The sequence below is a fragment of the Anabrus simplex genome, chromosome 12, assembly GCF_040414725.1.
Source record: "Anabrus simplex isolate iqAnaSimp1 chromosome 12, ASM4041472v1, whole genome shotgun sequence".
NCBI lineage: Eukaryota > Metazoa > Arthropoda > Insecta > Orthoptera > Tettigoniidae > Anabrus > Anabrus simplex.
In genome coordinates this window covers 58,758,236-58,774,643 of record NC_090276.1, presented here as the reverse complement: position 1 = coordinate 58,774,643, position 16,408 = coordinate 58,758,236, and the positions used below count along the sequence as shown (strand labels likewise).

The 16,408-nt window shown below is 39.4% G+C and overlaps 1 protein-coding gene across 3 annotated transcripts in view; it reads left to right on the top strand.

Moving 5' to 3' along the window:
- Med (Smad/Smad4 homolog Medea) overlaps positions 1-16,408 on the top strand; it is a 67,412-nt gene that overhangs the window by 38,272 nt on the left and 12,732 nt on the right. For all 3 annotated transcript variants that reach the window (XM_068229940.1, XM_067156662.2, XM_067156661.2), the window contains 3 exons: positions 7,729-7,905; positions 14,835-15,084; positions 15,163-15,331. In XM_068229940.1, the coding sequence (XP_068086041.1) occupies positions 7,729-7,905; positions 14,835-15,084; positions 15,163-15,331 (596 nt within the window). The remainder of the gene's footprint in view (positions 1-7,728; positions 7,906-14,834; positions 15,085-15,162; positions 15,332-16,408) is intronic.

Here is a 16,408-nt window from a genome sequence, read left to right as displayed (position 1 = left end):
ATAGCACAAATATACAATATTTACATCAATATGCAGAGCAAAAAACAACTTATTGCGACAAAATTCAGTGAAACAGGTGTTAATTTGAAATAATAATTGATACTAAAAACTGCGTTAACCTAAGAAACAAGGGAATGAGAAAACAAATGATGCAGATGGAAATGAATAATAGTAGCACATGGTGAGGTTGTGGACCTCATAGTTTACAAATTATTAGTTTATAAAAACGACAAAACAGTTTGAAATCGCTGTCAAAATCCTAGTGGAAACCCATCACATCAAAATGGTCAGGAGGAGAGCGGGAGCAAACATTTTGAGAGAAACCAAGCCTGAATTAACCTGCAGGCGAAAAGCCTGTGATAAGGAGAAAAAACACCTTAAATTTAAGGCTTCAGAAATAGCAGCATTCTTAATATCTTCTCAATCTAGCGGTCCTTCTTCATTATTGTTTCATAATGTTGGCTGGTGTTTTGCCTTATTATAGAGGGGTCGGAAGGGCCGCATATAAAAATATGAGAAGCTGTGTTAGGTAGAAGACAGATGCATAGTAAATTGTAGTAATCTAGTGGAAACCGTCAATGAAGTTCTAATCTGTAATGGAAAAAATGAGGTTGTATGAGAAACATGGGTTGATAAGTGGAATGGTTGTGAAGAAAGCTTAAACTTACGGTGTGCAGTAGGTGGTTGTCCTCTCTAGTGGCCTGGCTTTCTCAAAGTAACGGTCTCGTTCGCGTGATCGAGTCTATTGTTGGTTCGGCTGTGTCTGCTAGGATGGAAGGAGCGGAGGGGGAAGGGGAGGTACAGGGCTGGTTTGAGGAAGGGAGGGGTGTTGAGTTGGAGAGATGGAGGTGGGTTTGTTTGGCAAATATAAAGAATGAATGTTTCAAGAGGATGTTAGTTTACTCGCTGACTTCTAAAGCTCGAATGGTGTGGCCTTCTTAAAGTGACGGTCTCGGTCGCGTGATCGAGTCTATTGTTGGTTGGCTGTGTTTGTTAGGTTGGAAGGAGCGGAGGGGGAAGGGAGGTGCAGGGCTGGTTTGAGGAAGGGAGGGGATGTTGAGTTGGAGAGATGGAGGTGGGTTTGTTTGGCAAATATAAGGAATGAATGTTTCAAGAGGATGTTAGTTTACTCGCTGACTTCTAAAACTCGAATGGTGTGGCCTTCTTAAAGTGACGGTCTCGGTCGCGTAATCGAGTCTATTGTTGGTTGGCTGTGTTTGCTAGGTTGGAAGGAGCGGAGGGGGAGGGGTGGTGTGAGGAGAGGGGGGGGGGGAGTGGTGGTGAGTCGGGGAGATGGAGGTGGGGTTTGTTTGTGTTATGGAAATTCTGACAAATGTATGGAATGAATGTTTCAAGTAGAATGTTCTTTTTCTCGCTGACTTCATTTAAATTGTGAGTGGGGTTCATAAACTGATCTAAATCGATGTGGATGCTCTCGAGAATGTTGAGCAAGGTGCCTTTTTGCTCATAATGCAAGATCTTCAGGTCTTTGTCTATTGAAGTGTATTCGTGGCTGGATGTTTTATGGTGTTCGCTCATAGCTGAAAAACGATTATATTTGAGAGCGTTGCGATGTTCGGCGTATCTTATGACAAAATTGCGGCCTGTTTGACCTATGTAGCTGGAATTACAGGATTGGCACTTTAATTTGTAAACTCCGGAGTTCAAATATTTGTTGTTGATGTTGCTATTTTTATTGTTGACAGTGTGTGGATTGAAAATGAGTTTGGAGTTGGTGTGGTAGGTTCTGTAAGCTATTTTGATGCTGTGTTTCTTGAAAATATTAGAAATTTGGTAAATGCTACTATTATTGAAAGTGAATGTGGAAAATTTTTCTTTTGGAGCAGAATCTTTTACTAGGGTAGTCTTGGGTCTGCTTTTGTATCTATTGATGATTCTGCTGATGAAGGTTCTATTGTAACCATTGTGTTCTGCAATGTTGTAGATGGTATTAATTTCTTTTTTGAAATTCTTGTGAGATAAAGGGATAGTTAATGCTCTGAGGACCATGCTATTGTAAGCTGCTTTTTTATGTATGTCTGGGTGCACAGAGGTCTGATGGATGGCATTGATGGTGTGGGTGGGTTTCCTGTATATATTGAAGGATAAAGTGTTGTTGCTGTTGCGCATAATGTTTAAGTCCAGGTAATTAAGGGCTTTATTGTTTTCTGACTCTATGGTGAATTTTATATGTGGGTAAATAGAGTTGAGAAATCCAAGTACTGTGTTGCTGTTGGTAACGTGGGAGTCTAAAATAACAAAGGTGTCATCTACAAAGCGTGTCCAGTGTTGAATGCCATTGATCTTGCCAATGATGTGAGAATGTTCTAAATGATCAATGTAGATGTCTGCAAGGATTCCTGAAGCTGGTGACCCCATGGGAAGACCTATCTGTTGGTAAATGACATTATTGAAAGTGAAGAAATTGTTGTTCAAAGTAAATTCCAGAATTCGAATAAATTCATCTATTTCGCCTATACTTAAATTGCTGAATTTGGAGAGATTGTTTTTGATCAATTGTACGGTGCTGTTAACGGGAACATTAGCGTACATGTTAGTAATATCAAAAGAATGAAGAGTGTGGTGTTTGGATAAATTAAAGTGTTTGATCTTATTGCAGAATTCTAAGGAGTTCTTTACTGATGTGTTGGCTTGAAAACGATAGTGTGACTTGAGGAATTTGTGAATGAAACGAGATACTTCATAGGTCGGACTGTTTCTGAAATTGATAATGGGTCTTATGGGGATGTCTGTTTTATGGATCTTGGGTAGCGCTTTGGCTGTGGGAAGTTTCGGATTCATGATAATCATTTTGGATTTTTCAAGGTCATTAAACAGAAATGAAATGTTCTTGATGATGGTTTTTAGGTCTCTTTGTATTTTATTAGTTGGATCTTTTTTAGAGGTTATGAAGTTGTTGTCTGTAAAAAACGTGTGTGCTTTATTAACATAGTCACTTTTGTCCATGATTACGGTAGCATTTCCTTTGTCGGCTTTTGTTATAATTAAGTCGTTTTGTTTCACTTTTTTCTTAAGTTTGTTTACTTTAGCTACGTGCACTGTGTTGGGTTTAATGGTTTGTTGTTGATTGAGGATGGAAGATAGCTTGTGTTTGACTTCATATCGGACCTCTTCTTGTATATTAATTGGTAATTTATTAATGGCCAATTCAGATTCAGCTATGGTGGAAATTAAATTATCACGGTTAGAAGGATTACCCCAATTATGTTTAGGTCCCTTGCTCAGCACATCAAGATCATCGGCATCAAGAATGATTTTACTTAAGTTTACTACAGGTTGGTGAAAATCATTAGACCTTGTGTTATTTGAGTTGTTATGTTTGCTAAGTATTGTTTTTGTTTTTGAAAGAGCATTCCATTTCTTGTCAAGTGTGTTTTGTTTCTTTAACAAAGTGAGGTTAAGTTTGTTGGAGACGTGTAATTGAAAGGACGTCCATTCGAGGGGGCAAAGGAGAGTGGAAACTTTTAAATGAGTTTCATATAGTTTGTGGTTCAGGAGAGATTTCTTTTTATGGAGAAATTTGATTTCCTCTTTAATCCAGATTTTATCGGTTTTAAGTTGAGTCGCGCGAGTTTTTGCTGTATTTCTGTGAGTTTTCTTGGTAAACTTTAGAAAATTGGGGTTATGTCATTAATCAAGCATTTTTTCAAAAAACGTAAGTCTTGCCCTAATTTGGCGACCTTTATTTTGAGATTGCAATAAAGGTTGGCTTTCTTCTTTGCCTGGATGGCATTTCCATTACAAGATATTAGAATCATTCCGTATTGACGGTTTTCACTTTACAATGGCGAAAAATGAAAGTATCCTCCTATTCAATACATCATATATTCCGTCATTAGACGGAGTAAACAAGTTCAGACATGTTTCGGCTCGTTTGAGCCATCTTCAGTGAAAAATTAGGGGGGTTGGAATAATTTACATAATATGAGTTGAAAAAATGCTAAAAAAACATAATGAAAGCGCAAATGAAAAAACAAACAAAAGAGAGCCTAGACGGAAACAAAATAGCACAAATATACAATATTTACATCAATATGCAGAGCAAAAAACAACTTATTGCGACAAAATTCAGTGAAACAGGTGTTAATTTGAAATAATAATTGATACTAAAAACTGCGTTAACCTAAGAAACAAGGGAATGAGAAAACAAATGATGCAGATGGAAATGAATAATAGTAGCACATGGTGAGGTTGTGGACCTCATAGTTTACAAATTATTAGTTTATAAAAACGACAAAACAGTTTGAAATCGCTGTCAAAATCCTAGTGGAAACCCATCACATCAAAATGGTCAGGAGGAGAGCGGGAGCAAACATTTTGAGAGAAACCAAGCCTGAATTAACCTGCAGGCGAAAAGCCTGTGATAAGGAGAAAAAACACCTTAAATTTAAGGCTTCAGAAATAGCAGCATTCTTAATATCTTCTCAATCTAGCGGTCCTTCTTCATTATTGTTTCATAATGTTGGCTGGTGTTTTGCCTTATTATAGAGGGGTCGGAAGGGCCGCATATAAAAATATGAGAAGCTGTGTTAGGTAGAAGACAGATGCATAGTAAATTGTAGTAATCTAGTAGAAACCGTCAATGAAGTTCTAATCTGTAATGGAAAAAATGAGGTTGTATGAGAAACATGGGTTGATAAGTAAAAAGTGTGGAATGGTTGTGAAGAAAGCTTAAACTTACGGTGTGCAGTAGGTGGTTGTCCTCTCTAGTGGCCTGGCTTTCTCAAAGTAACGGTCTCGTTCGCGTGATCGAGTCTATTGTTGGTTCGGCTGTGTCTGCTAGGATGGAAGGAGCGGAGGGGGAAGGGGAGATACAGGGCTGGTTTGAGGAAGGGAGGGGTGTTGAGTTGGAGAGATGGAGGTGGGTTTGTTTGGCAAATATAAAGAATGAATGTTTCAAGAGGATGTTAGTTTACTCGCTGACTTCTAAAGCTCGAATGGTGTGGCCTTCTTAAAGTGACGGTCTCGGTCGCGTGATCGAGTCTATTGTTGGTTGGCTGTGTTTGTTAGGTTGGAAGGAGCGGAGGGGGAAGGGAGGTGCAGGGCTGGTTTGAGGAAGGGAGGGGATGTTGAGTTGGAGAGATGGAGGTGGGTTTGTTTGGCAAATATAAGGAATGAATGTTTCAAGAGGATGTTAGTTTACTCGCTGACTTCTAAAACTCGAATGGTGTGGCCTTCTTAAAGTGACGGTCTCGGTCGCGTGATCGAGTCTATTGTTGGTTGGCTGTGTTTGCTAGGTTGGAAGGAGCGGAGGGGGAGGGGCGGGGTGAGGAGGGGGGGGGAGTGGTGGGTAGTCGGGGAGATGGAGGTGGGGTTTGTTTGTGTTATGGAAATTCTGACAAATGTATGGAATGAATGTTTCAAGTAGAATGTTCTTTTTCTCGCTGACTTCATTTAAATTGTGAGTGGGGTTCATAAACTGATCTAAATCGATGTGGATGCTCTCGAGAATGTTGAGCAAGGTGCCTTTTTGCTCATAATTCGAGCTTTAGAAGTCAGCGAGTAAACTAACATCCTCTTGAAACATTCATTCTTTATATTTGCCAAACAAACCCACCTCCATCTCTCCAACTCAACACCCCTCCCTTCCTCAAACCAGCCCTGTACCTCCCCTTCCCCCTCCGCTCCTTCCATCCTAGCAGACACAGCCGAACCAACAATAGACTCGATCACGCGAACGAGACCGTTACTTTGAGAAAGCCAGGCCACTAGAGAGGACAACCACCTACTGCACACCGTAAGTTTAAGCTTTCTTCACAACCATTCCACTTATCAACCCATGTTTCTCATACAACCTCATTTTTTCCATTACAGATTAGAACTTCATTGACGGTTTCCACTAGATTACTACAATTTACTATGCATCTGTCTTCTACCTAACACAGCTTCTCATATTTTTATATGCGGCCCTTCCGACCCCTCTATAATAAGGCAAAACACCAGCCAACATTATGAAACAATAATGAAGAAGGACCGCTAGATTGAGAAGATATTAAGAATGCTGCTATTTCTGAAGCCTTAAATTTAAGGTGTTTTTTCTCCTTATCACAGGCTTTTCGCCTGCAGGTTAATTCAGGCTTGGTTTCTCTCAAAATGTTTGCTCCCGCTCTCCTCCTGACCATTTTGATGTGATGGGTTTCCACTAGGATTTTGACAGCGATTTCAAACTGTTTTGTCGTTTTTATAAACTAATAATTTGTAAACTATGAGGTCCACAACCTCACCATGTGCTACTATTATTCATTTCCATCTGCATCATTTGTTTTCTCATTCCCTTGTTTCTTAGGTTAACGCAGTTTTTAGTATCAATTATTATTTCAAATTAACACCTGTTTCACTGAATTTTGTCGCAATAAGTTGTTTTTTGCTCTGCATATTGATGTAAATATTGTATATTTGTGCTATTTTGTTTCCGTCTAGGCTCTCTTTTGTTTGTTTTTTCATTTGCGCTTTCATTATGTTTTTTTTTAGCATTTTTTCAACTCATATTATGTAAATTATTCCAACCCCCCTAATTTTTCACTGAAGATGGCTCAAACGAGCCGAAACATGTCTGAACTTGTTTACTCCGTCTAATGACGGAATATATGATGTATTGAATAGGAGGATACTTTCATTTTTCGCCATTGTAAAGTTCAACATTCGAGGTCGTATCGAAGTGGTCACGCCAGCGTTCCAAGATGATATGTGTGTCCACCAGTCACCTTCCTTCTTTGTCCTTGATATACCTGTAATGGGCTGCTCCTGTGTGCTATAGCAAGTTGATAAGTCATCTTTTCTTCCTGCCTGGATCCCAACTGTTCAAATGAGCCCTGAACTCTAGCTGTGGCTACAACTTTCTTTGTTTCTCGACATGCATTGACGTACTCTTCCCGACTCTCTTCAGTTATCTGTACCAACCATTTTTTGTATGCATCTTGCTTCTGCTGAACCTTCTGTTGCACCTCATCTCTCCAGTCATGTCTGTTCATCTATAAAAGACGACCAGATTCTGTAACACTAGTGGTGATGGGTCTGCATACTTTAGTCCACATACTGTCAATTGAGGAAGCTTTTATTGAAGGAAATGAGATTTTGGTGCCAAGGCCAGATTTCTGGTCCCATAATTTCCACCACTTGATCTTTTCAGGCCCAATCAGACTAATCCTTCATGTCAGCAACAAGTAACTTGTGCTGCGGAGCCACACAATCAGATGGGATTACTTTTACATCAGTGATGGTGGGTGAATTTTGTGATTCCCACTAGTGTAGGTGATAAGGTGTTGCTGACGATGAATCAAGGATTAATTGCCCATCATCATTACATGCGCCATAGCCGTTATTTCCATGGTAGTCGAACCCATCCCTGCTGGCTCTAACAGGTCCGTTGAGATCCCCACATAGGATTCAGAGATCTTCTTTGGGACATTGGGAAGTCTGTTGATGTAATTCTACCCAAAACTGCTCCTTTTTTTGGCTTCCTCTCAACTGCTTTGAGGTGTGTAGAATGAGCAGACACATATTCATTGTGTTGCAGTGTCCAATATGATGATCAGAGAGTTGATGGCGTTCAGCAACCTCGCTCCAAAGATCACTGTCAACCTCTTTGGTGTTCATTGTTTCATGGTATATGAGTTTGTATCCATCTCCAATATCTAAAGAGCTTGCTAAATACTTGCATATATATTGTTAAGGGAGCCTTTGTATAAAATGAGCTTGTTTATACAGGTGGTGGTCAGCAGAGTCCAACTGCCCCTGTTTCACCTCATCTACAACAGAACGGCTTCACTAATGCTATGACAGCCACTTCTCCTGGAGCACAAGGCACTTGGACTGGCAATAATACCCTCACCTATACGCAGAGCATGCAGCCTCCAGATCCTCGAGCCCACCATCCGGGCTTCTGTAAGTAAATGTCTATAATTACTACTTATTCTCTACTATCTATCTTACTATTCTTTCTTTTCATTCCTTTCATATCGTCGGCGTAAGACCTATCTGTGTCAATGTGACATGAAGCTAATTGTAAGAGAGAGAAAGAAAGAAAAAATAAAGCAATACCTTCATGTGCCTGTAACATTGTATTCATTCTGTTGATTCTGTTGAAATGATGGATCCTGTAAGTGCATTCAAACACTTAAATTTCATCTTACCCACCATGCTAGGACTGTGGCACAGGAGATATATTGTAGTAATATAGTATTGTGAAACTTCTCATATAATGTTAATATTTATAGCATAATATTAATTTTGATCTTTGAAGAGTTTGTGTTCTGGAAGCACTTTTGAAAGTTTATTTTCTAGATGCATAACTACTTCTGAAATGATTTCAAGTCTCTCTGAATCTCCAATATAATTGAAGAAATTTTTCATTTCTCCCATCTTTTTAATAATAATAATGTTACTGTTTTTACATCCTGCTAACTACTTTTACTGTTTGTGGAGATGCCAAGGTGCTGGAATTTTGTTCCGCAGGAGATCTTTAACGTGCTAATGAATCTACCAACTGCAACATCCCCTAACTATGGTAATTAATGACGTGCGTCATAGGGACGTGTGCACACAAGATAAATTTTAAACAAGGAGCAAATGAAATCAAAACAGAAAATAACACACCAAAATAAAATGTAGCAAAGAAGAGTGCTGGAACAAACCCATAATGGAAGGAGAGAGGAGGGGATCGAGGAACTACGAGGCAATACAACATCAAAATGACACCAATATTTTCAAAAAATAAAATAAAAATATAATTAATAAATAATAATTTACATTACACTACATTATAAAAAGAAAGAAAAAATCTGAGAAATAATAAAATAGTAGGAAGTCTAATAAATTTTTATCATTCCACGTTGCGATTTTACTTGACGTAAATAAATATCACACGAGAACACGTTCACTTCCTTGTATAAATTACTTTATTCACACTGTACGTCACAACACACAATTATACACACTAGCAAATGATACTATATACAACACTCAATAGCGGAGTACCCTGAAGTCGATTCTGACCAGTACAGATATCAACAACACTGACGCACGCACTATAACATACTATCTCTTGAATTCACCGCTTCACTCACTTGAGCCCAATACTCAGACCACCTCGGAGCCCAACAGTCACTCCCAGTCCATCACTTGCCTGAGTCCCAAGAACCAAGATCTGTGAACTTAGAACTGAGAACTGCCTTCACTGACTGACAGCTCGATATTTATACCATTCGATCAACCATCTAGAATGATCGACTTCTGGAAGAGTTCTTACGACACTCTAATGAACCACACTCGAAACATCGATCGACCAGCTAGTCGAATGGGTACTCGAATGTTCTTTCGATATTTAAAAATGTACATGGAAATATCTACAACATTCGTAATGTCTCTACATGTATCTGGATAATAAAAGCTTACAGTAAGTTTCCAGAACCTTTCACCTATACCAAATTATAGTACAATAAGTCTAACATACAAACATTATGGAATTTTCTACCGCTTTCGACTATATAGATTTTGAGGTTAAACAATACGTATTTGAGGTTTTCAATTTTATACTATATATTTACAGAGAAACCATATGCTAGTCATATTTAACACTTAATAAAAGATAATCTAGCATTAAATAAACTATAATTAAGATATATATAACATACTAATTGAAAGTTGTACGTCTATACGATGGCGTACCTACGACATTTTCATTAAATAAATAATCTACACGTAAATAAGGTTAATTCTGAAGTAAATAAATTCATTACATTCTCCAAGCTACCCTGGTGCACCAGCCCCTTACCTTACACGTTTTCAAAAATATCTACATTAAATAAAATTTAAGATTAACACAGGAAAAATGGGTTGGATGGCAAATCGAGGGCCTTTGACAGCACCCCAGTGGAAGCTAAAATCCCACCAAACCACATATTAATGAAGAAACCCAACATATCACCATTAACAAAGAACACAGCAAATACCGACCATAATGTCCCCACAGCAGACACGCCCAGAAAATAAAAATACAACCTGGATAAAACCAAATTTTAAGACCACAAGGTCATGTTATGGACAGACAATAAATAAAACACCGAAACATAATTTACAGGATAGATCCAGTTCAGATAACATCACCGAGACCAAAAAACAAACACACAGATTTAGAAGGAATCAAGTCTTAATAGCATTCACAGAGCAATCCACAAGATGCTCTTATCGCAATATATCTATTCACAATATCCCCAATAATAAAGTTACGTAACCGTCAGGCACGAAGAGTTAAAACAACAATCAGGATCGATAAGATAAGGACATGCTCATATCTCTCATATGTCTAAGCCCTTGATTAACACGTTGAGTGCCAGACCGAATTTCATAGGACTGCCGTCTAGTGCCGTGAGCTAATAACATTGTGTTACTCCCTGGTGCCAAAACGTTCACAGGCTTAACCAAGCAAATGATCGCTGAAATGACGTTGTATTTATGATATATTAGGTCAACTTATTATGTATATTAGGTAAAATATTGCGACCCCATATGGGGTCGTACTGATCATTACGAATTGTACACGAACATTTGCCCCCATATGGGGTCGCACTTTTACCTTAGTTACTGTCCCGACTCTCGGTCGTACTTACCTTTTCCTTTGCAGGGACGCGTTATATGCTGTTAATTATGAGAGATGTGTTAGCTTGTTCATATTGGAGCCATAAAAATATACGATCCTCGATTTTAGGCCAGGAAATGTTTGTAAATGGCGATCTTCCGATTTTAGGTTAGGAAATATTCGTATAAAATGTTGTTATATAAAGTAGTGAAAATTATGTAAATCTGGTTAATGAGGATGTAACAGAATATTATTATAAGAAGAATTAGTAGTTACGGAATATTGAATAAGTATATAATTTTATTTGTATAACATTTTAATTTGAGTAAGAGAACCTAGCAGCGATGATTGTGCAACATGTGAAACCAGTGACTGTATCGTTGAAGATGGTCATAATTGTTGCAACAGCTGGCTTGGAAACCCGAAATACAGCGGCGATGTGTATGCTGAAGACTGTAATTTATCAATATGGATGAACGTGCTAGATCACTATTTACTCTCTACTGGGTTCAAAATCACTGTAACTATATACTTTGTTTACATCATTGTTCGACTTGTTCGATATATCGTCCAGACTATCTGCACTAAGTATTTTACTGCTCGATTTACTAATAACGACTTAAAAATGAAAAGGAAACTCACAGCACTGCACAATTACATAAACAATCGGTGCGCGAGATAGACAATGACTTTGCCACCATACAAAGCACTCATGATGTACCCATATGGGGTCGCGCCAAGACAGGAATTGAGGAATGGAAGGTGAACTACAAACGTACTTAAATATACGACCAGCAGATAGCAAGGAAGAGAACTTATACAGCTTCGAAACACATACTTACTGCGCACCCAAATGGGTTCACACAGTTCTCGATTTAGAACGAACGTACGACCCCATATGGGGACGTGAAGTTCAAAAACTTGACTACTCTCACGTACCCATATGGGGTCGCTTGGCACTCAACATGTTAAATGAACATGTTACAATGACATTGTTGACAAATGTTAACATAAATGCGAGTTTACAAAATTAGAACAAGGATCTCATTTAAAGCCCGCAATAGGGATGAAAATATACTAACTAAATCTAAATAAATATGCCCAGAGAGAGAGAATTTTTTTTTAAATTAGCGAAAATAATAATAATAATAATAATAATGTTAATTTTTAAAAAAATTAGAGACAAGTGTAAGTGTAGTATTAGGTCAATTACGGGCACACGAAAGCCGAAACACACGACCAGAAGCACAAATCACACCCAAGAGAGTAACCACAAAAATGACCATGAATATGAGCCCACAATACATCAACGAGCCGTGGATGGATCCTCTGTGTACCTAGTGTTACCAGTGGACTCAGAAGAGAGTTGTTAATATTTGCAAAGTTTAGATTTAGCCCCCTCACATTCACATTCGTCACTCCTGGAACTGTGTCCATTATACAGAAAATTTTAACCAATAATACTTATTTTATAAGAGCCTCCATGGCTCAGACGGCAGCGCATCGGCCTCTTACTGCTGGATACCGTGGTTCAAATCCCGGTTACTCCATGTGAGATTTGTGCTGGACAAAGCGGAGGCGGGACAGGTTTTTCTCCGGGTACTCCGGTTTTCCCTGTCATCTTTCATTCCAGCAACACTCTCCATTCTCATTTCATAGCATCTATCATTCATTACTAAATCACTTTGGGAGTGGCGACCTCATCGTACTAATAGCCTATTTATGATTCATTCATTACATCCCTGACCTGGTCAATGACTGGAAAACAGGTTGTAGGTTTTCATTTTCAATACTTATTTTATAATGTCTGAATCCATTATTAAGAATGTCTATTATTGGGAAGGAATTTTTCCATATATGCCCATGTATTTCTGCAAGAAATGAAAGCCATTAACAACCGCTGAAGGGGGTACTTCAATGAGTTGCTCATTGAAGAATTTCCGCAGGACGCAGGAACTGCGCAGCTTCCTGTTTAGGACCTGTACCTGAGATCACTCAAGGTGAAGACTGGCGAAGTAGTACCAGTTGAGCTATTGAAGGCTCTGGGTGCAGAAGGAAATTTCTGGCTGACTAAGACGTTTAATGAGACTTACCAGTGCACCCATGCCAGATCAGTTTTGTCAATGCCACAACGTGCCCATCTAAGTAAGTAAGTAAGCCCATGTAAGTAAGATGTCAGAGAATGTAGAAACTACTCTTTTTCACACACCCTTAGAATTTGAGAGCATGTCATTGTAAATAGCATCAGGTACATCATAAAACTTTGGCAACAGAAAAACCCTTCTACAATCAAAATTGGAGCAAAACCCTCAATTAGAACAAACTGCCTGGGATTTGCAGACAATTTAGTTCTCTTGTTGACTTGGAAGAGGTTTGTGGCCAGAACACCAGTCTCCAAAAAATTGCCCTCAAAAATAGGATTACAAATATCCTTTGAGGAAACAGATCTTGCCCATGAAACCCCTGAGAATAAATCGAGTCTTCATAAATGATTTTAAAAAAATTGTCTGGCTCCATGGCCAAATGGTTAGCGTACTGCCCATTGGTTCAGAGGGTCGGGAATTTTAACCATAATTGGTTAATTTCGCTGGCACGGGGTTATACTATTTACATGCCAAATGGGGGCTAAAAGGCCAGCGTCTCAACTGTCTGAGCCACTCAGCCCAGCAACAAATGATGTAATTCAGACACTACAGATCCTGATGGAGAAGCACTATGTACTATATAAGGAACTGCACATGGTGTTCATTGACCTTGAGAAGAACTTTAACTACATTCCCAGAGAGATTGTCTGGACAGCGTTGTGACAAGAAAACGTCCCTGAGGAGTATGCGAGGCTGATTTAGGACGTGTATGTTCGTCTGTCTACCAAAATGGACGTTACTCAAGTGTGTCTGAAAGTTTTTCAGTTAAAGCCTCAGGGATTGCTACTGAGTTCAGTTCTGTCGCTGACTACTTGACAGAGCAGTCGATGCCAGAACTACCTAGCTTGGCAGATTCAATCCTGACTCAGTCCGGTGGTATTTGAAGGTGCTCAAATACGTCAGCCTCGTGTCCGTACATTTACTGGCACTTTAAACAACTTCTGCAGGACTAAATTCTGGCACCTCAGCGTCTTCGAAAACCGTAAAAGTTGTTAGAGGGATGTAAAGCTAATAACATTATTATTATTATTATTATTATTATTATTATTATTATTATTATTATTATTATTATTATTATTATTATTGAGAGCGTCGCTGGAGACAAATAGGCTCAGGATTGACTGTAAGAAGACAGAATAAATGTTCTGAATAATAATAATAATAATAATAATAATAATAATAATAATAATAATAATAATAATAATAATAATGGAGAGCATCGCTGGAGACAAATAGGCTTGGGATTGAATGTAAGAAGACAGAATACATGTTCTGAAACTTTTTTCAGTTATCTCGGATGCCACTATCGATGACGATATCAAGCATTGCATCATTGTGGGTTGGACAAAATGGGGATCGCTGACGGACATCTTGCACCTTAAAGGGAAAGTTTTAAGAGGTTTGTTAAACCTGCCCTCATATATGGCTACTAGCACCGGACAAGGCGGAAGAAGTATTATCAGCTAATGCACATTACAAAAATGAGACTGCTGCGATGATCTGCAAGTGTTACTCGAACCAACTGTGTGCGCAATGAACATGAGTCAAGATCATTCAGAATCATTGCCATTGGTGAGGAGCTAGAGAAGAGGCAACTCCACCGATACAAGCATGACAAGCGGGGGTGATGAAGATCGTCCTGCATAGAAAGTTCTTGTCATCGCAGAACCAAGAAGAGGCTGAGGACTCTCGAGCAACATGGTGGTGAACAGCTGAAACCACCTTAAGATGGAAGGACATCCCTGTTGCCCAGATACAGAAGTAGGGGGGTAATACTATTTACAGATCAGAAGAGTCAATCCTGAGGGAAACTCACGAACTTAAAACCCCAGATTGAGTCTCATTTTTGTTCAAAAGTCTGGTCTACGTTTGTTCCTATTCTTTTACTTATCATAACGATATATATCTTCTTAGACAGGAAGCTATAAAAAGAGAATATGAACGTACACAGAGCACAAACATAGTAACAGGCTAGCATGAGCAACCTTCAGGAGAGGTAGATAGAACGTAACCTCTCCTTTATTCTTTTTTAATCCTATAAATTGGCAACTATTGAGATTCCGTTATTCTGAATTGTGCTTTTTTCTTTCCAGGGGGTCACAGTGCAGGTCCACTCGGCTCAGACGTTGCACTGACGGGACTACTGTCTGCACAGCCTGCACCCGAATATTGGTGTTCCGTGGCCTACTTCGAGCTGGACACGCAAGTGGGTGAAACATTCAAGGTGCCTTCTTCGTGTCCTAACGTCACAGTGGATGGCTATGTCGACCCGTCTGGAGGCAACCGCTTTTGCCTGGGGGCGTTAAGTAACGTCCACCGGACGGAACAGAGTGAGAAAGCAAGGTAAGTAGAGCATAAGAAGGGCGGTTGTTGTTGTAAGTAACTCTTTGATCAAGACACTTTGTCTGTCCATGTCACTAGACTGCACATCGGGAAGGGCGTTCAGCTAGACCTGCGTGGGGAGGGAGATGTGTGGCTCCGGTGTCTCAGCGATCACTCAGTGTTTGTCCAGAGCTACTACCTAGACCGCGAGGCAGGCCGTGCACCAGGAGATGCTGTGCACAAGATCTACCCTAGTGCCTACATTAAGGTAAGATGCTGTGGATGAATGAGTACCCTATAATTGAATGCACAGTTAAACAAGAAAAAAGTGAGGGAATATCAATCAAGTACCTCCGTGGAAAAACCTTGTATGTTACATTGCAGCATTTTTGGGGGGGAGAGAAAAAGGACTACCTCTGTGTTCAAAAATATCGTCCAGGGAATCCAGTTTCCAGGTACAAAACAGATACTTTAAAAAACAAAAACACTGATGGTACCCATTGTGACCATCTACGTAATATGATGTAGAACCAAGACCACTTTGCAAAGCATCAATTGAATGAGGTGGAAGGAGGTATCCTGGGGTGTCTAGTACCACAAGCACAACAGCAGGTCCTCCAGTTGGTCTACACTGCTGGGCGGTGGTGATGTAGCATGCACCCATTTCTCCAAGTCGAACCACAAACGGGGCTGTTTGGGGCCCACTGTCATATTCCCTAAACCAGTCCTTCACAATCCTGCAAGTATGGCATGGTGCATTTGCCCTGTTTGAAATGGTTTTCACCATCAGAGAACACTGTTGACATGAACAGATGAATTTGGTTCCCAATATCGTCCAGATACCAGATAGCTCTTAGGGCTTGATGTACCACAATGATGGGCCCCAGTGTGTCCCATGAAAACATCACCCAGATCATCACACCACCACCACCTTTCATAGACATTATTCAATAAATAAATGCAAAGAATGAAAATAGTTTTAAAATGAATTATTGAACAGAAATGAACTAGAATACGTACTTTTCTGCAGTCTACCTTTTACAGATAGTTGGTCCTGCTGATGTAACAGGATTTTTCTGGTTTTCTGTTCATCTCTCTGCAATCTGGCTTATTGGTGTAGACATTGTACATGGGACATAACCATGCTCTTTTCTTTCTAGAACCAAGTGTTTCTGTCATTCTTGTCACTATACTTCTAGGATTGTAATCATTAAGCACAAACCTTGCATCCTTTCTCTCTACTATCTCTAGTTCAACCCTATTTGGTATGGGTCATATGGATCTGCTCCATATTCCAGGACTGGCTTTACGAGTGATAAATACCCCAGCGTCTCTGTGTGGGAAC